This window comes from Oculina patagonica, chromosome 12 (assembly GCF_052425735.1).
Source record: "Oculina patagonica isolate OP01 chromosome 12, crgOcupat, whole genome shotgun sequence".
Classification (NCBI taxonomy): domain Eukaryota; kingdom Metazoa; phylum Cnidaria; class Anthozoa; order Scleractinia; family Oculinidae; genus Oculina; species Oculina patagonica.
This window is the reverse complement of record NC_135769.1, coordinates 3,468,448-3,489,251: the sequence shown is the minus strand read 5'-3', so window position 1 is coordinate 3,489,251 and position 20,804 is coordinate 3,468,448. Positions and strand designations below refer to the sequence as shown.

At 38.7% G+C, this 20,804-nt stretch overlaps 3 protein-coding genes and 1 pseudogene across 8 annotated transcripts; 2 read left to right on the top strand and 2 right to left on the bottom strand.

Moving 5' to 3' along the window:
- Nucleotides 1-1,753: 1,753 nt before the first annotated feature.
- LOC144632666 (putative protein-lysine deacylase ABHD14B) lies at nt 1,754-4,144 on the bottom strand. The gene has a single exon (XM_078491350.1). The coding sequence runs from the start codon at nt 4,122-4,124 to the stop codon at nt 3,339-3,341; it is 786 nt and encodes a 261-aa protein (XP_078347476.1). The 5' UTR covers nt 4,125-4,144; the 3' UTR covers nt 1,754-3,338.
- A 509-nt stretch (nt 4,145-4,653) lies between these two features.
- On the top strand, nt 4,654-7,388 carry LOC144631992 (putative protein-lysine deacylase ABHD14B pseudogene; annotated as a pseudogene). Of its 2 annotated transcripts, none has more exons than XR_013566837.1 (2): nt 4,654-5,906; nt 6,364-7,388. The product of XR_013566837.1 is annotated as a putative protein-lysine deacylase ABHD14B pseudogene, transcript variant X2 (transcript). The 2 variants fall into 2 exon arrangements; XR_013566836.1 differs by having other exon boundaries at nt 4,654-6,016; nt 6,361-7,388.
- A 1,031-nt stretch (nt 7,389-8,419) lies between these two features.
- LOC144632870 (putative protein-lysine deacylase ABHD14B) lies at nt 8,420-9,566 on the top strand. Its single transcript, XM_078491623.1, has one exon. It carries the CDS (start codon nt 8,422-8,424, stop codon nt 9,184-9,186), a length of 765 nt encoding a protein of 254 aa, XP_078347749.1. The 5' UTR covers nt 8,420-8,421; the 3' UTR covers nt 9,187-9,566.
- Nucleotides 9,567-13,070: 3,504 nt separating this feature from the next.
- On the bottom strand, nt 13,071-20,769 carry LOC144631801 (nuclear pore complex protein Nup50-like). Of its 4 annotated transcripts, none has more exons than XR_013566797.1 (7): nt 20,662-20,769; nt 20,428-20,474; nt 18,092-18,134; nt 17,311-17,875; nt 16,242-16,332; nt 14,566-15,112; nt 13,071-13,564 (listed from the first exon to the last, which is right to left on the bottom strand). XR_013566797.1 is itself a non-coding variant. In XM_078490365.1 (6 exons), exons 1-6 carry the CDS (start codon nt 20,728-20,730, stop codon nt 14,737-14,739), a joined length of 1,191 nt encoding a protein of 396 aa, XP_078346491.1. In that variant the 5' UTR covers nt 20,731-20,769; the 3' UTR covers nt 14,300-14,736. The 4 variants fall into 4 exon arrangements, 1 of the variants encoding a protein (XP_078346491.1); XR_013566798.1 differs by having other exon boundaries at nt 14,572-15,112; XR_013566799.1 differs by having other exon boundaries at nt 16,242-16,329.
- Between the last annotated feature and the right edge of the window lie 35 nt (nt 20,770-20,804).

Here is a 20,804-nt window from a genome sequence, read left to right as displayed (position 1 = left end):
AAATCTGACACCTTTGCTAAGAACTGTCTACAAACGTCTGATTACTTAATTAATTTCAGCTTAAATTCAAAGAATAGAAGTAAACAGTCTTATTGCCGTGTGTCAAACCATTTTGATGAAATGTCTTGTTCACTTCTCGAAATGTATTTTATCTGCGCACAACTTCTGATAAAAGCCTGTTTTTCCTTTTTACTTAAAATCTTTGTTTATCATCAACTGCAAAGTGTTTTATAAGTTTAATAAGAAACATGTTTCCCGGCGCTTTTAAAGTTTTAATTGTTTCATTTGTAAGCGACTTGCATTATTTGACATTAAATATTATCCTTATTATCATAATCAAATACTGCATTTGATTGCAGGGTGTAAAAAAATAACATAAGTTATCGAGTTTAGTACATTTTGAACCTTTCTTTCTTTTTTTCTTAAAACGGAGCATACTTTTTTGGATAAAACGGAAAATAGGAAATAATAACTTTAAAAGAAATAATTTTATCAAAATAAATAATACAAATCAACCTTGGTACTTGGTAACAGATTTCCTTACTGAAAATATTTTATCGTGAGGGGAGTGGGCAAGGGCATCAAATTCTTTCCGTGCTAGTCACGTGATCGCGTTGCTGTGTTTACCATCCTACAATCTACTTTCTCGAGGGATGGGTGGGAAGGGGCTCTTTCCGGTACTCACCTGAATGCTCGTGGTATTCTAAGGGTTGAAAATCGTATATGGGTAGCTCTGACTTTCCACAAAGTTTGGCTTTCGAGACCCCACTCCCACCCCCTCAGAATTTTCAATAACCCCTCATAGGGTGGGTAAGGATATTTTCTAAGGCCACACAATTGGTACACCCTGGGGGTAAAAATGAACTTGAGCCATGCTCTCAGAAATTGGATTCTGGGGTTTTATCAATTTATTTTCTTTTCATATTTCCAACAAGCACCCTGGCCACTGTTATAATGGGAGTCTCCTTTCCGCAGGCTTCTTTCCCGATTTAAAATGTTAATTCTCCTTGTAGATCGTAATACTCTAGCCTGAGTCAAAGACGTAATCTGACCCTGGAAAGGTTTAGTTTCATCTGCGGTGCAGGCTATAATACTCATACAGCTTAATAACAATATTTTTATTTAATGGAATAAGAAACGAATATAACTGGCTCAAAGTTATATCATATTAGCTTACATCAAGGAGCCTTGAGGAGAATATTACATTTTTGCTTTACTTCAAAATTTAACATCACTTAGTGGCTGAAAACAATTTTGCCTTGTTTGTCTTAAATTAATATATGCTTTCTGTAAGCACAACTGTTATTATTACAGCACTTGTCCAACTGCTAAACATGTATTAAATATTCAGGTCAAGAAAACTTATGGCAGCAAAAAAATAAATCAAATTTAAAATCTAGCTAAGTTACCTTATAGATGTACATTGCATGCTGACCTGGATGGTAAAAATTTTTCTTACAAAAGTCAACTTTTCCAAGTGACATTCATGATTCAATGCATATGACATGAATTGTTGAACAACTACATCAAACCTACACATTTACAAATTTTGTTAAAAATTGTGGTATGCAAATGGGGCCTTTAGTTGTGTTGAAAGCACGTCGCATGTCGCATGTGACAATTCTAAACACAAGTCATACCGTCCAAATCAACCCTGAATGCTGTATGCTTTAAGCTTAAAATTTAAGTTAATACTTTAAGTGTGCTGTAATAAATGTAGTAATTTTATCTTAATGTAACAATTCTGGTTCTATTTTGTCATTTTTACCTCTGGCATTTATCTATCTTTATAGTGAATGATTATATTATTTTAAACTTGATATATATCATTATTGAGACAGCTCTAAAACTGTTTGCATAGAAGTTGGCAGCAAACCAATATGTATGCCTTTCTTTTTTATAGACTGATGTCTGGATATTACCGCTTTAATTTAATTTTGTTACATATTTGGGGGCGCACATCACTGCCAGTGAGCAAGCATTTGTGTGTCATAAAAACTCCAGACAAATAACAAAATGCTCTTCTGAGTGAAATTTTTTTGATGGACATGTCATTTAAGACATGTTGTTGTCAATGTCAGAAAAGAGGTTTTGCATAATTTTTGCTACTGTGGCCAACTACTTTCTTATTATTGTATTCAACTTTTGTTTACTTTACACCACAGACTTGACAACTAAGCTTTCTATGGATACCTAGACAGATTAGAAAACACTTGAAACATCCAAGGTTCCTTTGCTATAATTATGAAAGATTTCATGAACATGGCCACCATTCTGAAAGGAGGGCAAACAATATGGAACAAAATAACATGTCAATGTTTGTGTGGGCATCTGATGTCAAAAAATGAGGCCTTCCAAGGGATAAAAGCGACAAGCGACATGACACTGAAAACTGGCCACATGGAACATTTTAAAAGCGACAAGCGACATCATTACAGCACTGAAATGCGACAGCGACATGAAGCGACAGCAAAACAATGGGGTAAAAAACGACAGCGACACATGGGTTCTTAGAAACATGCAACATTGCGACATGGCTACCGCCCTTGGAAGGCCTCAAAAATATGTGAATTATTCAAAGCTTGAAAACAGAAGATGCACAGCAAAATATTTAACTGATTACATTTTAGAGTGATAAAATGTGCTGGGAAGCATACCAGCCTATAACCCATACACTCTTTGAGTTGTCATGCAATCCTGTGCAATGACAGTCTCCTACCCAGACACTCTTTGGGCTTGTCACACAATCTTTTGACAAGCTGCAAGGCTGCAAGTGAAACAAGCCCAAAGACTGTTTGTGTAGTATACCCCACTCCCTCCACCCCCGAGTATAATTTGCCACACATTTGTGTTGAGTCTGCAAGAAGATTTATCAGAAACTGAAACGTCGCCAAGGACATCTGCATCCCTGACGTTTTATTAGTACATCATTTGCTATGTACCCATCCAAGGCTTTGAATAGTTTTGCCCTTTTGCTCTTTTTTTGGCATTGGTTTTCCAATTGATAATTTCATGGTGGAACACTTTTCACACCATGTTTGTCCGATTTTCAAAATGGTGGGTCCAAAAGTGAAATACCGGTAGTTTAAATTTAAGTTACTTTTATACATAGTTTCTACTACTGGCTAATTAATTATGAATATAGCTTTAAGTTCAACATGACTAAGCGAAAATACAAGTACAAAGTCCATTATGACTAAGCGAAAAGTACACAGTTCTCCATGACTAAGCGAAAATACAATTACAACGTCCATTGTGAATAACCAAGATACGACAGAACTTATTGAAACCAGAGGACTACTGAATTATACTAATTTCTCTCGTTACAGCTAATATGCTTACAATTTGCTAAGAAAACTGACCAAGTTCTCATGAAATTCGTTGGTATTCGTCATATAACAAGCATGTCCAGCGCCCTTCATCATATGAATGACACTCTCGGGGATATTTCTGAGGTTTCGCAAAGATGAAACTCCAATCTTGGCGTCGTTTTCACCACACACAATAAGAGTAGGCAACTGAAGGCTTTTGTAGTCAGATTCGCTGTATGTGTTGGTCCCAACCGGGGCAACAGGAACAAATCCCCTCAGATTTCGCCCTTGATCACCTTGAAAAATAAACGGTAACGAGTATGAACCGCTCATAGAAGGTGAAACGATCACGGGACGCTCAATTTTCAGCTTCTCCATGAATTTGTTTAGAAATACACCGCGTTCTTCTGAAGTTCTTGGGACTTCAACGTCCTCGGATTTCACTCTACCAGGCAAATCTAACGCCACTACTCTGTAGCCCTGTGAGCTCAGAAGCTTCAAAGTACCGAGATCTTCCCAGGTTTGCGAAGAAAATGATTGGCCATGCAAAAACAACACGGTAAAACGTCCGCCATCTGGAGGAACGTCTTCTCGATAAAATATTCCATTCGCTTGTCCTTCCCATTCGAGGTACCCACGAAAATGACGGAACTCCATTGCATTTGGCGTCAACAAATAGTATACCAAGACTATAGTGAAAGCCAGACAAACACCGATAATGACTCTCCAATTGATCTTGAACGGAGAAACCCTTCCCAATCTCATGTAGTCTGCAGATTTTGCAGCTACTGGGGCAAGGAGAACACTCGACATACCGTACTCACTCAAGCGTGATATTAGGCATTCCCGGCCAACTTTGCGAGCTCGCAAACTTAGGTCTTAGGGAGGAGTGGGAGAGGGGGCTTTGTTCTTGAAGGAATGTGTGGCCGGAGTTCAGAATTTTGCGGTATTTGGAACCGAAGGGAGTTATAAACGTGTAATAAACATTTAAGGTTACTAAACTGTTTACTGTTTTATATATAAAGAGGGTCCTGTAACGTGGGTAGGAGACGGGGGGGGGGGGGGTTATAATTCCCATTCCCTCGCCCACCTCCAATTTCTTAGCATAGTTTTTCCCCAAATTCTAGTCTCATTTCATTTGTTTTGTGATTCCCAGTCCCAGTGTCCCAAATCCCGTTTTTCCAGTGAAAAAAAAAGAGAAAAATCCAGTTCCAATTTTACTCCTTCAGGCCCCTCTTGTTTTTAAAAAAAAATGACAGAAAGCCAAATTTATATTAAAAGATTGAATATAAAATATAATATCGTTCTTCTAATCCATACAACGGTGTGATAAAATTAAACTGAAAAGTTTTGAGAGAACTTGAAATAACCATGGAAACGGTTATGGAAACGGTAATTAGTTATGCAAATCCATAAATATAAATTTCGTTCCCAGACCCACAGTTCAGATTTTTATGCAAAAACAAACATGGCGAACCTGGCTCTTAATGTTACGGTGAGGTGGCATGTTGTCGTTGGTCTGTTATTAGTCGCGGCGTTAGCAGTATTTTTGTACTATTCCGCTTACTGGAAGACCGAACCACCCGTCAATGAGGGCATTTTGAACACGGAAGACGAAAATGAACAACAGGCCTACCTGAGCTGGGATGGAATCAAGAAAGGAATATTTTATCGTCAAGTCATTCCTGATAGCCCCCGATTTTCAGTGCTATTCTTGCACGGAGCTGCGTTCACATCCGAAAATTGGCATGAGATTGGAACGTTAAAGGTTTTGGGCTCTAAAGGATACGCGGCTGTTGCAGTAGATTTACCCCAGCATGGCGAATCGAAAATTGTTAAGGTCCCTTCGGAGGGCGATGAAAGAGTTCAATTTCTGTCCAACTTGATAAAGAAGCTTGGTTTAGAGCGACCAGTTGTTGTGGCACCGTCCATGAGCGGGTCGTACGCAGTGCCGTTTGTAATGGACAAAGATCACGTCAAGGAAGTAAGGGGTTTTATTCCAGTAGCCCCTGGTGCAGTGGCGAAGTATACAGATGACCAGCTGAAAGCCCTTGATCTTCCAACTCTAATAGTCTATGGTGAAAAGGACACAGGTTTTCAACAATACGTTGCAAAAATGAAGAACATTCCTAACAGTGAAGATTTTATGATGAAAGGTGCTAGTCACCCTTGTTACCTTGACGACCCTGACGGGTTTAACGCCAGAGTGGTTGAATTTCTTGACAAGTTGTAGTAGCTGGCCTGGGGTGGGTGGGGCAGGTGGGGGGAAGGACGTCCCCCCCTATATGAAAGTGACAGGGATGCTCTGTTTACCTTTCACTTGGAGTATGTTTTTGTACCGCTAGTATAGGATGTGAATTTTGGAGTCAGTACAGTATGTAAATGCTATTTATAAACCTGTATGAGTAGGTGTATTTGATTAAAACAACAAACGCCAGTGGGAGTGTTTCATCACATTTTCAAACACCAAGAAGGGAGTTGAAAATACGACGTGCAGCGGAGTATTTTTGACAAACTTCGAGGTGTTTGGAAATGTGATGATTAACACTCTCATGACTGTTTGAAAAATCTTCTTATCTAAACTAAAACAAAGGAGTAAAGGGAGAAAAAACCCCGGGGGGGGGGGGGTACTCCCATATGTGGCCTATATAGGTATGTGCCGCCCGATAGGGTATGGTTTTTGAGGTTCTCGGTCCTTAAATAGGGTATCATTTTTGCTCCTTTTGGCAATAAGTTCCCAGTGTGATCCTTAGATAGGGTACCTAAATTCTATAAGCTAAAATAAACGCCTAGCTAAACCAAAAAAGGTATCTTAAAACTGAATTTTCTGTTCAGGTATTAGTAAAGCGATTTTATAGAGATTTGTGTCTTGCCGTGCGCGGTTAGCCGTTATTTGGGTCGTCATGGAACGCTTCTCCTCCCCTTGAATAGGGTGTCATTTTTCGGTTTTGGGCCTTAAAAAGGGTATCAATTTTCGCTTTCTTTATCCTTAAATAGGGTCAGGGTTTAAGAACCTTGGCGGCACACCCCTATCCGAAATTTATGGGAGTAGCCCTCTGGGGAAAAAAATCATTAAAATCTTTGCTTATAACATCAGAATTCCAAGCCACAGTCATAGTTATGGTTTTCTTTGTTTTAACTTGATGAATTATTACAGCATGATGTGCCCTAATGTAGCCACCCAACAAACCAAACCTTTTTTACAAGTTAGCCAATCAGGTTGCACAATTGTTAATGAATTTGAGAAAGAAGACGTCGTTGTGTGTTAGAAGCAGTGGATCTAGAACAGGGGCTGATGGGGGCTGGGATCCCATTCGTTGAAAAGTATGAGGCAGAGAGGCTAAATATTCCCCATCTCCTTACTATAGCAAGTAAGGACCAACCTTCATCCCAGCCCCCCAACCCCCCCCCCTTTTTTAAGCACCTTTGTATCTTCTGATGCTGGTTGGTACTAAATGACACACAGCCTCTATTTTCTTCAAATACTGAGCTGAGTGAATCCAAAATTTGTGAGCGACAAAGCTAGTGCTGCTCACCGTAATTCTTAGTTTCTGTTAACCTTGGACCGCCCTTTCCTAGACTTGCTCCAAGTCGACCTCGTATAAATGGATGAGAGCCAGAAGCGATCAATCTAGACCTTTCGCAAATATTTCTGCTTGTTCTTGTAACTTAGATCATACCACTGTTTTTTTTGGAAAATGCATAGTCTAAGAGTGGTCTCTCCATTGTTCAAATTTTGTCTGTAAATGTGAATATAGAATAAAATTATGATGATGTTGCACTCACATGGGGTATCTGAGGAAGATGGAGATGTATATGATCTCAACATGGCACTATACGGATATTACCAGTAGTTAGGGAGACATAGCATATTTATATATTGTTAGGCTTATAAATTTGAGCTGAAACATTTGTTCTTCTGGTAGTAAAAGGTTGTGTAGTAGGGTTAAAATTATTCATGAGATTTGACTTGTTTGATGCAGTGATGTGTGGATTTAATATCACTCACTGTTTTCTGTGTCAAGTCATATTAAAACATGTGAAAGGACATACTGTTAATAAAAAATATTTACTGTACATTTTTTTTATTAAGCTAAATAACACTTTATAAATTAGGTTGTGTTATGCTCATGCACCTTTCAAGGCAAGAAAAATGCATACAGATGGGCTAAAATTACCCTGGGGGACTCCCCTATAAAGATGACGAGGGGTGCTTGTTGTACCTTATAGGGGGTAAGATTCGTGCATAGGTACCACTTAGGGTGCTAAAACCTAAAATGGCTGCTGCTAGATTTTCTGACAAGCACCCCCATCATTTTAATAGCGGATCCCCCCTGTAAAATTAACTAACGTAGTAATGCATCAGTCAATTCCAGCAGTGCCCATCCCCCCCCCGGGCTAACCCCCGGGCATTAGCATTTCTTTCAAAAAAATTGGCAAATTCCCCAGGGTGGGGATGAAGGAACCGGGCAAATGCCCCCCTCCCGGGTTAATTGTTCTCAATCTCTCGATAGGTGATATAAGAATATAATACAAGTTGTTGCTTCTTAACAATGAAGAAATATCTAAAATTGAGAAAATATACCTTTAAAAACATCCACGAGCTTCTCTAGTCATTCGTGAACTAGCTAATCTGCAACGTAGTCCACGTCTTGGCCAAATTATAAACGCCTCCATCACGAATACGCGACTCACCCCACGGTTTTGAAAGTACGTGTTAAATGCCCGGGGGTCAACCCGAGGTATGCAAATGCCCCACCCTCGGGACGGGCAACATTAGGAAATGCCCCGGGGTTGCCCGGGGGGGGATGGGTACTGCTGGAATTGACTGATGCATAAATCAATCGTTAGTTTGGATGGTATTTATTCTATTGCCTCATTTTATATATAAAGTAGATCTGGCATTAATATGGGGAAAATTAAACAAAAAAGTACAATAAAATGCAAACAAATTGCGTGAAAAACTGTATTGAATGCACGCCAAATCACGCCAAATATAATAGCCGGGATAGCCGAGGGGAGACTAAACCCGCGGGCGATCCCACGGGCTACATCGTTACGTTACTTTTGTCCCCAAGCCCCAGACCCTCTGTTTAGAGTACGAATCAACATGGCGGCCGTTCTGAGATGGCAAGTTGTCATTTGTATTTTATTACTGGTGTCGTTGGCAGTTTTGTTTTCCTATTCCTATTTCTGGAAACCAGTAAAGGCAAATAGGGATAATTTGTACAAGCCATACGAAGATGAACAACATGGCTACCTAAGTTGGAATGGAACCAACAAGGGAATATTTTATCGCCAAGTTTTACCCGCGGCTCCTCGATTTGCAGTGTTACTCTTGCATGGGACTCGGTCTTCGTCCATGGATTGGCATTATAGTGAGACGTTAAAGGCATTAGGCTCAAAAGGCTACAGAGCTATAGCGGTAGATTTACCAGAACACGGAAAATCGAAATTAGTTAAGGCCCCTTCTGAAGAAGATGGGAGAATTCAGTTTCTTGATGACTTGATAAAGAATCTGGGCTTAGAGCGACCTGTTTTAGTGGCACCGTCTATGAGCGGTTCTTATGCAATGCCGTTTGTAATGAACGAAACTCATAGCAAGGAATTGCGATCGTTTATTCCATTAACGCCAGACGCAGTGGCCAAATATAGAGATGATGAACTGAAATCCCTTGATCTTCCAACTCTGCTAGTTTATTGTGAGAAGGACACAGATTTTCTTCAGTACGCTGCAAAAATGAAGAACATACCTAACAGTGAAGTTTTTGTGATGAAACCGGTACAATATAAGGATCCGAGTTTCCCATGTTACCTTGACAACCCAGGAGAGTTCCACGCTCGGATGCTTAAATTTCTTGACAAGCTAGTGTAACTGGAGAGAGGGTGGGACAGGAGGGGCAGGAGAAGAGCTCCCGTCACTATATGGCATTAACAGAGAATGTTTGTCGTACCTTTTGCAGGGGTTATAATTGGGAGCTCAACCTCAAATTTGGTACCGGGACTGAGCAAGCTTAAAACTAGAAAAATGTTGCACTTAGGCCAACTGACTTATGCTGCCAGAAGTTATCCTGGTTTCCATAGCATGAAGCGCACATTGGCCCCCAGCATTTTGCCAACTGATTGTTACATCTTGTCGCTGCTTAATAGAGATTGCCTTATTTATGTGTAATCGTAAGTGTATTTTTGTAGTTTGTATATGTTTTAAAGAGGCCCCTGCCAGGGTAAATTCCAACAAGCGACATGGCCCAAAAAGTAGCGACAGCACATGAAATAAAATCGCGACAAGCGACAACCGTTTTGGAAAAACTTAAATTCCGACAAGGACAAGTAATTTTCCTTCAATTTTGCCACTGACAGAGATGGGAAGTTTGATAAAACAGCGACACGGGAACCCCCCTGGCAGGGCCTCTTTAAAGACTAACAGTTGGTGTAGCTTGCACAACCCCCACTGACCAATAACCTGAAACATGCTACAGTCAGTGGTGACAACTTGCTAACTAGCTGTAAGAATTTGTATCCAGCCATTCCATTATTTCAGTGGCTGTAAAATTCCACTTACAATCTGTAAAACTCAGCAACAAGAACTTATTTATAGTGTTCCATTTTTGTTTAAAAAACATAATTTTTATAAGTTTTTTTCATTGTCACTTTTTACTTTATACATATGTTTTTAACATTTTGAATATTCTTTTATTTATTTCCATAATTTTTAATGAAACTTTGAGAATATTTTTGTTTTCTTGTAAGCAGCTTTGAATGCTAGTATACTATAAAAGGTATTTTATTATTTAATTAGTAGCAAGAGCAAAAAAATAATTATTTTTGAGTAAGAAAACAGAACAATCTGTAACAAGTCTTACAGCAAGGCGCCCAAAAGTGTGACCACTTTTAATTTATTCACATTCTTTCGTGCAGATTTAATCCAATCAGAAGTCAACTGCAAGCTATCTACGGCTTTTGATTGGATTAAATCTGCACGAAAGAATGTGAATAAATTAAAAGTGGTCACACTTTTGGGCGCCTTGCTGTAACAACCAGTATCAAGATGGAACAGTCGGTAACAAGACCAAACAATCATTTATAAAATTGAACAATGGGTAACAGTTAACTTTATCCGCCTATGTGCTGTCCATATTGTAAAACGATGACATAGCGTGGTAGATGGGTAAAGTTGATAATGTAGAGGAAGTTACAACAAAACTTAGAGTCATATATAAATAATAGTAATAATGACTTATAGAAATAGTAGTGCACAGTTTTTAAAGCAGATAAAAAGCATGTTACAATCAATCGTATATAAATAATAATAAAATATATAAACCAGTAGAAGTTCGGGATAGAAGTGTGCAATTTTTAAAGCGGACAAAGCTATGAAAAAAACAGAGTAGCAGAAACATACAGTTTATAGAGCAAAAGAACCTATAACTACAACTTAGAGCTGCAGAAGCAGACAGTTCATAGAAATGATGTTATGACTGAAAGTCACAGAACTGCAGAAGCATACAGTTAATAAAAGATAAAAAATGTTGCTATGACTAAACGTTGGAAAGCAATAGAAGTATTCAGTTTATAGAGCTGAAGTAATGAGTAACAAAAAATTTTTACCCTTAGAAGAGTTTCCTTTACAATTTAGAACTTATTTGTAACTTTGAAAGCCCTGTGACAAATACAGCAGGAGATATAAACCATAGAGTTTGATTACCATGGCAGAACTCATTTGTTTTACAGCTGTAGCACTGTATAAAAGCTTGTTTTTTTTAAGGCTCGGTAATACAAGCAACATTTTTGTTCAACTTGTCTTGCAACATTGTTGCATTGCAAGTTAAACGAGTTGTTGCCTGTATTACTACCGAATGGTCAACAAGTTGAAAAAAATTGTTACAAAAAGTAGAACTCGGTTCTACTTGGGGCAACATGTTGCTGCAACTTGCAACACCGAAATTTGTTGCGAGACAAGTTGAGCGGGCAGTAGTAATACGGGCAACAACTCGTTTAACTTACAATGCAACAATGTTGCAAGACAAGTTGAACAAAAATGTTGCTCATATTACCGGGCCCAGTTAGATGTATTGAAATGAAAAAGGTGAAAAACATGATCTGCATTTACCCAAGACCATGGGAATGAGTTTTGGCACAAACTTCATGCCTATCACAGCTTTGTTAGCTCTTGTGGGTTTACTACAGCAACTAAATGAGCATTACAGCAGACAGGGCAAAATGATGCCTTTTCAGCTGCTGGGTTGTGGTAGTGGAGCTATTTTTACGTATGCCATCCTAGTGATCAGGTGGGAATTTTCCTATGGGAAGGATTTCTAGGGCACTTCTCAACATGGTTGCAAAACCAAAATCTCAATAACTGGGCTAGCCCACCTTCTCATATTGGAAATTTTTACAAAGAATATAGAGTTGAAATTGAGTTGATGCAGTTGAATGGGCTCATATAAAAATGCCCCAAATGTTGCCCCCCCTCCCTCCTCCCCCATAGTTGACAAGATAATTCATTCACCCCAGCCATGACTCCCAATCTGTTGCAGTGTGGCCAAACACTAGTCACCTTGGTTGTTATAAGGGATCATTCATTATTTATGCCAGGGGGTGGGCTGGCAAGATTCATTATAGACAAAACCAAAACATGTTGACCCCCTTCCAAACAAAAGAAAAACATAATTACCCACCCCCCAAACAGGAACTAGCCTACTAACAACCAGTCTTTATCTTGTAACGAAATAGCCATCATAGCAGGCTCGCATCCAAAAACAAACTAGTGACAAAAACACTAGTGAAGGAGAAAGTGACAGCGAGGAGGACATCGTTCTTGTGCACCACAGTAGCTCAGTGTCCTCGGAGAGTGAAAACAATATGGACGAACTTCTCTTGTGCCAGTTTTATTCTGCCAAACATGATGTGGACACAACATTGCAACATCATTTTTACGAAATCAAGACTGTTTTTTGTATTGACATTAATACTGCAATACACACATCATAATTGAATAGAAGTGTTAATAAGAAAACAGACAGCCCACCTCTTTGTCTGCAACATTTGAAGGTGACCCCCCCAGAACATCCTGGATTTTTCATGACCCCCCCCCCTCAATTCTTGTCAGTCCACCCCCTGGCATAAATAATGAATGTTCCCTAAGTCCAGTACACACAATAACATGCTACCCTTGAAGGCATGTGTCCTGTAATAATACCGCAGTCCATTGGTGTTGACTTTGATCAAAATACTACAAAATTCACCAAACTGTGAAATAGGCCCAAATTTTTCAAGTCGCCGCCCCATCCACTTTCCTCTTCTGCCTGCCCTTCTTTTTTTAGTGAATTCCTGTTGTATTGTCGCCTATAATTCACAGCTCGCTGACTATATCACGACCCTTGTAAAATAAAGTCAGTGTTGGATAAAGGATCAGTAGAAGTGAAACTCAATAAAAGCTTGATTAAAAGAAGTGCTTGCCATTTTCTTTGAGTGATCGTGTTGAGATTTGGCACTTACAGGTATTTTATGTTTTTGTGCAAAAAGTTAACAGAGGTCATGTTTTCAAGTGCAGTGCAAACAAACGACCATACACAGCAGTGTCGGCAAGGAGGTGCAGCACTTGAATCACAGGAATTTCTGGAATTTGTCACTAAAAGTGGGTGGGGCAGCAATATAAAAATTCCTGGTTGTTCCACAGTTTGGTGATTTTCGTAGCAGTAACCTGAAATGTTTTTTAACTTACCCAGGACACAACATAGAAATTCCATTACATTATGGCAGTGTTAAAAAATCTTCATTTTATTTTATGAAAAATAGATACTCCTGAGAAACTGAAAATAAACTCATGACTAACTCACTGATATTCAACAAACTAAAAAAGTCACACGACATAAAACAAGTTCTTTTAAAATAAAAATTATTGTGTTGTCAGTAGATAAGCGTCAAATCTACAGTGCTAATTTTCTTGAGAGGGGACTTAGCTCTATGTTACAGTTTAATTGTTTTAAGAGATCAGTAACTATTTGAAATGGTGCTGTCAAGTGATGGCGAACTGCCAATGATGTAAAGAGTGAAGCCACGTTGAAATGAAAAGTTTTTTAAAGGAGATAATTTGTTTAAGGCTTATCCCCTTTAGGCATGAGCTCCAAAACTTAAATTGAAATTAAGCTTTACTGATGAAATCTATTTCAGCTTGGAAAAAGAAATCAAGGTTAAGTTGCATTGGCACTTATACGTAATCCAAATCTTTTTCAGTCTTCTATTACTGTAACCTGAGTATCAGGCCTTCCTAAGGGGAGGGGGGGGGGGGAGGGTAGGGAAGGAAAGAGGAGAGGAAGGCCTGACACAAACGCTTTGATTGGGTCATGTCAAACATCCAGATTCTGGATGTGGCGCTGATTGGGTAATTCACAATGGGCCCTGACGTCACACCACCGGATAGATAAAAATTTCACAACGGCGTCTTCAATGAACTGATGTCCACGCGAACGAACAGTGAGCGAAAACTTCGCTCGACGTTATTCAGCGTTATTTCAGTGTATTTATGGAAGGCAACGAATTCAAAACGGCTCGTAAAGGCGCTCTACAGTTTTTCCTGGAATTAGACGTAATAGAGGACAGAAATTATGCCTCGAAAGCTGCTCGTGAAACGGAAAGTCGACGTCCTCGGAGTTTTAGCAAAATAAAGGTGACGGGCCTACGTTTGTGACATTTGTACCCTTGCCGTTCTGTGTTAAATTCGGTTTTTCGACGTAATTTGCTTCTCACTTCTTTCTGAGGGGCACTGTTTTATTTAGAGGCATTATGTATTAAATAGAGCCGTAAGATTGTGGCCAAGGAAATGTCTAGAGGTCATTGCATAATTGTCTGCGCTGCGTGGTTTCCTGTTTGTTTCACACTTCTTTGCCACATGTTTTCCTAGCTTGTTTTTGCTCAATTCTATTTGTAAGATATACTTTAAACTCTCGAAATTTTCGCCGTGTAAGGACAAGAGATATGTTCCGTGAAAACGTTGATTACTTGCATTTTATTGATGCCGGGATCGGGATCGGCATTATAAATATTGTTGCAAGATGTATTGTGTCTTATCAGTTATATCTTGGTCCGGCTTCGCAAGTGACAACCGGAAATGAATTTGATTGGTTGACGCTTATCACGCCGTGAGGGGTGGAAGACTGGAATTAAAGCGTCTGTGTCAGGCTTTTCTTTCCGTCCGCGCTCCTTCCTTTCCCCCCTACCCCTTAGAAAAGCCTGATACTCAGGCTACTATTACTGGGACTATATGAGATAAGGATGTCAAAGCTCTGTTCTGTTCTGTTATTACTAAAATGTGCCACTTGCTTTACGTTCTTATTCTCATGAGTTAATTTACTACTGTTAATAGTAAAAGCAATGTTCTTTCTTCACATATAACTTGTACAACTAAGATTAAAATCTAGTAGTGTTAATTATTGGAGGCTTTATTTGTGTCCAGTTGTTTAAACAGTTCATCTGCATCTTCTGCCGTTTTCACTCTAATTAAATACGTCGCTGGTTTGCTGTTGTCTCCTTCACTGGGTTTAGCGTATAGCGGAGGATTTGGAACAGATAATAAAATCACATTGTTCTTTCCTTGACGACTGATAGGGGTGCTTTCTGCAAGGTACACATTGAGAAGAATTTTTCCCAGAGTTGTGTCATTTCGGACCAGCACTTGGATCTTCCCATCCAGTTTCTTCAAGTTAAGCATTCCAATCCCCAATTCAGCCCAAGTTGATTCACGCTTGAAAAACAGCTTACACCTTATAGAGTGGAAAGCTCCTTCCTCTGCAACTACAACACTTGAATGTGATAGAAGAAAAACAAACTTATTACTTGTTGTGTTTTGAAGTTAGTATTTCAGCCCAAAGCTCAAGTCTTTTTTTTAGTTACAGTCAAAACACCTCCAGCGTTCCTGTCAAGGGTGGATTAATGGTTCCATTATTGGAAATTTGATTTCATTCTTTGTTTCAATGTTCCATTCTTGAATTGAATATTTCAATGTTCAAATAGTGACTTGGTTCAAAACTTGAATGTTGATTTCATTCATGCAACAGACAAATCCCCCAATTTGCATAAAATGGGTCTGGCCTCTCTTTTGGTATTATCATAGGTTTGAAATAAAAGAATGTGAAGAACAAAATAATGAGAAAAGACCACGTGTGTATTTGATGGTTGACAAGTTTATGCAAATTCAGGCCGAATTCCCACGTGCCTGTCGCGTGAAGCCAGACAACAATCCAATCAACATTCGCGTTTTGAAATGAGTCGCCATTTGAACATTGAAATATTCAATTCAAGAATGGAATATAGAAGCAAAGAATGAAATCAAATTTGCAATAATGAAATCGTTAATCCACCCTTGACAGGAACGCTTGAGGTGTTTTGACTGTAAAGTAAATTGTGAGAATTAAGAAATTACCAAGACGATATGATTCCCTTAGTTAACGTTCACTCTTATCACTTCTCAGCATGATAATGTACAAGCAGATGATATCTTAAAGAGAAACTAGATAGGTAAAACTTCTTACTGTTCTTTTGCATGAACCTGTTGACATGGGAATGGTAAAATGTGGCTATGACAATATAATATATGTTACCACCATCTTATCACTGACAGGAGTAAGCTTCTTTCACAACTTCTTGTTGCTTGCTTGGGGATAGGTATATAGACAGTATATTGCAACCCTCTCCAATTATAACATTGATTAAGGTCTGCATAACTGTGAGAAGCATGTGGTTGTTTGACAAAAGACTGAGTAATTGAATGAACAATTGAGGGAGTGAATGAAATAGAAGAGGTGAGCAAGTGAGGTTATGGTTAGTGAGAGAGCAAGCAAGATAGCTAGCATGTAAAGGACTACCGGTGCCTTGCAAAATGCCCCTGTCTCCAATTAATTACCAGGTAAATTTTTCACTATTAATTTATACCTTATTGGTTTGGGAACTTCCTCCTCTGTATTGTCCTCTTGTGATGTTCCAGGCTGACTTTCTACAGTTTCTTTCTGTGAACTCTGAACTTCTGAAAAATAAAAAAAATTGGTTAACTTTGAGACGAGCTGTTCTATAAAATAAAGTTGCCATCTACAAAGAAAACAGAAATAGTCACTGGCTTTTCACATACCAGAAAAAATTATTTTCAATCATTATTAGAAAGCTGATCAAATGAAAAGAAGAAAATTAAGCTTTTAATTTGCTTTAATTTCCTTTGCATAAAACAACTGTTGACAATAATAGGATGTCATTATATCAACAACAGGCATAATCAGAACCTGCGGCAATTCTAAAACAAAATCGCTGACTTTGATAAGAAATTAAGAATTTCCCTGACTTTCCCTGAGCCTTAAAATTGTTTTCCCTAACTTTTCTCTGACAAGTAGCAATGCCCATAACATGTAAAAGCCGTGTAAAATACCGCGTCAACAAAATTTGTATAAAAATTTGGACTGGTCAAAAGTTTTTGTTAGTAAGCCTTTGTTAGTTAAATTATGTAACTTGATGTATTTTATGTCTTCCTTTTATTCATAAACTTGTTTCTTTTTCTCTATCTGTATCATGAGTGATTTGTTTCCCTTCTGTAACATGTGTGATATTAAATAAATGTGTAAAAAATGTAAAAGAGTTGTAACATAACAGTGCAACACGCCTTACCGTGGCCACCCAACAAACTTTTTTTCAAGTGTCATCTTGTAATATGTTATGTTTTCACTGCGTTTTGTTGATAAATACGATGTAACAAGTATCTATTTGATCGTATTCAACTTTGCAAGGAGGCTGGTTTGTCAATCAAATAATATTACCAGAGTACACTTGTAAAAACTGTAAATGTACAATTTGCTTGTGTTACACCTCTTAAAGTGAGAAGACCTTCCTTTTGCTTAATAAAATATACATCTAGCTGATAGCAACATACGTGTTCAAGTCAATTACAATTGTCGTACAGTTTTACAGATGTCTATAATCAAGTTTAACCTGATTATCAAAGCCTACAAACCCTTACCTGTACTTGATACTTTTGATCTGTTTTCTTCTGTTTCCTGTGATACTTTTGATGGAGCCCAAAATGTTGAAGCTGAACTCACAGCAGGTTGCTTTGTTGTGTTTGATGCCTCTGATGTACTTGACGACTTTTCTGTTTCCTCTGTTGAACTTGAAAATTTCAAGTCAATGCTCTTCATGTGTTCTTTATAGTCATTAAAAATTGGCGTCAAATCAACATACGGATTTTCAGCAATGTGCTTTTGTATCCAAGAAGAAACGCTTTCATTAAGAGCCTTTAGGTTATCCTTGTAAGAACTGCTTGATGCTTTGGAAGCTTGCGAATTATCTGGAGAATTAGCTTTGAAGCCATTTTTACTACTACCCAGTGATGTAAAAGGTGTAGCAGTGCTGGTAGAGGCTACTGCTGAAGAGGCCTTCAAACCACTAAACATATTTTTTGAGATGGGTGTTGAAGTTGAGATTTGGACAGTGAGAGGTTTGATGGAAAATGAGCTGGCTGCAAAACTTGAGGTGTTGCTATTTAGCCCAGCAAATCCTGAAAATCCTTGGAAAACACCTCCACCCTGAAGACAAAACAATATATTTTTTTTAATTTTTTTTTCGGAAACCAACCTTGTGCTAAATAATCGTTGCAATAAAGTACAGAATACTTTTATTAGCTACCTATTTCAGACAGTTGCATTGGACAAGTGACATCACATTTCCTACATCTCCACAAGCCTGATACTCTATACAGTATAAACAACTTTAAATATTAATATTTTTGGTATTTTTTATACCTTGCCATCTGAGGAGTTTCCTCTCCGTTTGGCCTTAATGATCCTGAAGAAAAAATTCAGCACATGTTTAAGTGATCTACCAGTAGAGCTTTACAAGTGTCAAACTACAACTACAGTACTCAAAAGGTCACTGAAAACTCATGCCTAACATTTTCTTTGTTTGTTACTTGGATGGGAGTTTTTTTCTCTAGAAACCAACTTTTTTTAATCATTGTGTTCACATTTGGATGTGTACTGTATGTCAAACATGTCTAACAATTAAGTCTAAACCAAACAATTGCGCTTGGACAAGAGTTTTTGTGGTAAATGGGGAAACAGTAAATGTATTGCACAATAAAGAGTCTGTGTAGGACTTTCAGAGATTTTGATGTCAAAAAACTTTTATAAAATTGAATTTCTGCATTATTTATGAATCATAAACTTAAGCTAAGGTCAATGATTTTACTGATGAAATTTGAGGAATGTGTCCTGGATGGGAAACCTGTTAGTGTTATTTTAGTTCTCCCTTGTCTTTAAATTTTATGGTAGACAACGGTGCCATCTTGCAGACAAATTATGGAAAACTAAAAATATTATTTCTGTAGGACTATGATTCTTCTTGCATATTTATCAAGGGGTGCTTAATTTTAGTTAAGGGAAAAGGAAAAGATGATGATGCTTTCCATTGGGCGATTCCAGAAAATATCCGTACCATACCACGGACGGCTTCCATATTTTAGCCCCCCTTGCCTTCGGAAATTCCAAAATGCGTTATCCCCCCATGCCCTCGGAATTCCATAATCGTTAACCCCCCTCCCGTTCAGATTTTTCATTTTTTCGTCAAGCTCTTTAGAATTCCTGTCAAGGTTCGCAAATATGCCCAATGTGGCGTATTTTACATGAAATTAGAGACAGAGACAGTCATTATGACTCAAGAGATTCTGGGATGAAAATGTAAAAAATAAGACTTTTCTCCTTTCCCTTGTTCAACAGATACAACTTACATTAACTTTATATTGCCCCAAACTGGTGCAGAACATTAAAATAAGAATATCGCGTGATGCACGTGTAAACTCGGAAGATAATACGATCGAGTGCACTGACATATCCGCCATCTTGAATTTGAGCCTTCAGGGTCAGCAGTCGCTCCCATCCCAAATGCTTCAAAATGGCGTCTCGAAGCGTAGCAAAAAAGTTTCCCACTGCACTGAATGGACTTAATATTTGTGGATCCGCTTTAAAAAGGAAACAAAGAGCAAATGAAGAAGTTCATCAATGTCAAGGCCTCTGAAGCTTGATGTAGAATCCACATTTTAGCGATTTTCTTTTGTAAATGAACGCAAACACATGCCTCTGATCGATTGATACTTGTCTTGTATCCTACTTCCGCGAAGCAGTCGTCAGTTCGTGCTTTATTTGCGAATTGGTAGTCCACAAAATAAGCATTTTCAAGGAACACACTCTTGTTTTCTCTTCTGGAAATCCAAGATCTGGAACTCCCCCATGCCTTCGGAATTCCAATCGTAAGTATCCCCCCATGCCTTCGGAATTCTAGTTCAAAGAACCTCCCCTTGCCCTCGGATTTCCAAAAAGCCGTCCGTGGTATGGTACGGATATTTTCTGGAATCGCCCATTTTCGCAAACTGACCAGTCAGATCAACTGTAGACATTTTCTAATAATTAGAAAATGTCATCTGTACCCCCTAGGCCACTCAACAGGCACAGACTGTGATCTTACACCAGTATGCTGCACAATTATTAAACCAGGCCAAATGGGAAAAATGTTCCTTTCCATTGTACATTTCTTCCACTTGTGCCCCACATTTGTGAGAACCTACTGACAAAATTAATGGAATGGAAAATTTTGGTCCGACCAGTCAAAGAAGACAACCCCAGGCTGAATTCTAAGTAGGTTACGCCGAAGATCTTCGGTGTGGATTTCAAAATTGTGCAGCATACTGGAGTACGATCACAGTCGGTACCTGTTGAGTGGCATACAGATGACTTATTTTAGGTACAAATAATAAAGGCCTTGGCGTAGACCTATATAAAAAACTTGGTGTATCTTTGGCGTGGCGTGTACAGGGAATGTGCACACCCTGGAGACCACCTCCAGAGATGGTCCAAAATAATTTGGTCGGACCAAACCGAAACAGTCCTTTCCATGGCCATCTGACTTCCACCCGAACTTAACCAAAAATTTGTGTTCATGGAAAGTAGACCATGCAAATGTCACACCAGTATGCAACAAACCAGAGCAACAACCCCACTAATAACCCTCACTACACGCAGTCACATACTTAATAGCAAAAGTGAAAACATTTCTACAAAGATGATCCACTAGCCCTTTTACTCACTTTCTTTTGCTTAAGTCTTCAGTACTTGCAACTTTGAAATGACCAACCTATCAAAACATAAGCGTTTAGATAATTTTATCAGCTAATGTCATGTCTGAAATGTGCGCGGCATGCCAGAACAGTGCAGACTAATCCACATTTGCAACCAGCCCAGGGGCAAAATATTGACTTTAATTTAACTAAAGCGAAGAGAAATGTTTAAACAAACTGCGAGCTGTCTAATTAATTGCTTACTTCTTCGTCTTCTTCTTCCTGGTCCCAATTATCTTGAGTAAGCTCTTTATCCGCGCCTCTCTTCGCCATTTTGTTACACACCACGCATGCCCAGTTGCCGGCGGCGCGGAGAAAGCACCCTTCATCCGGGACCTTGCGAGCCG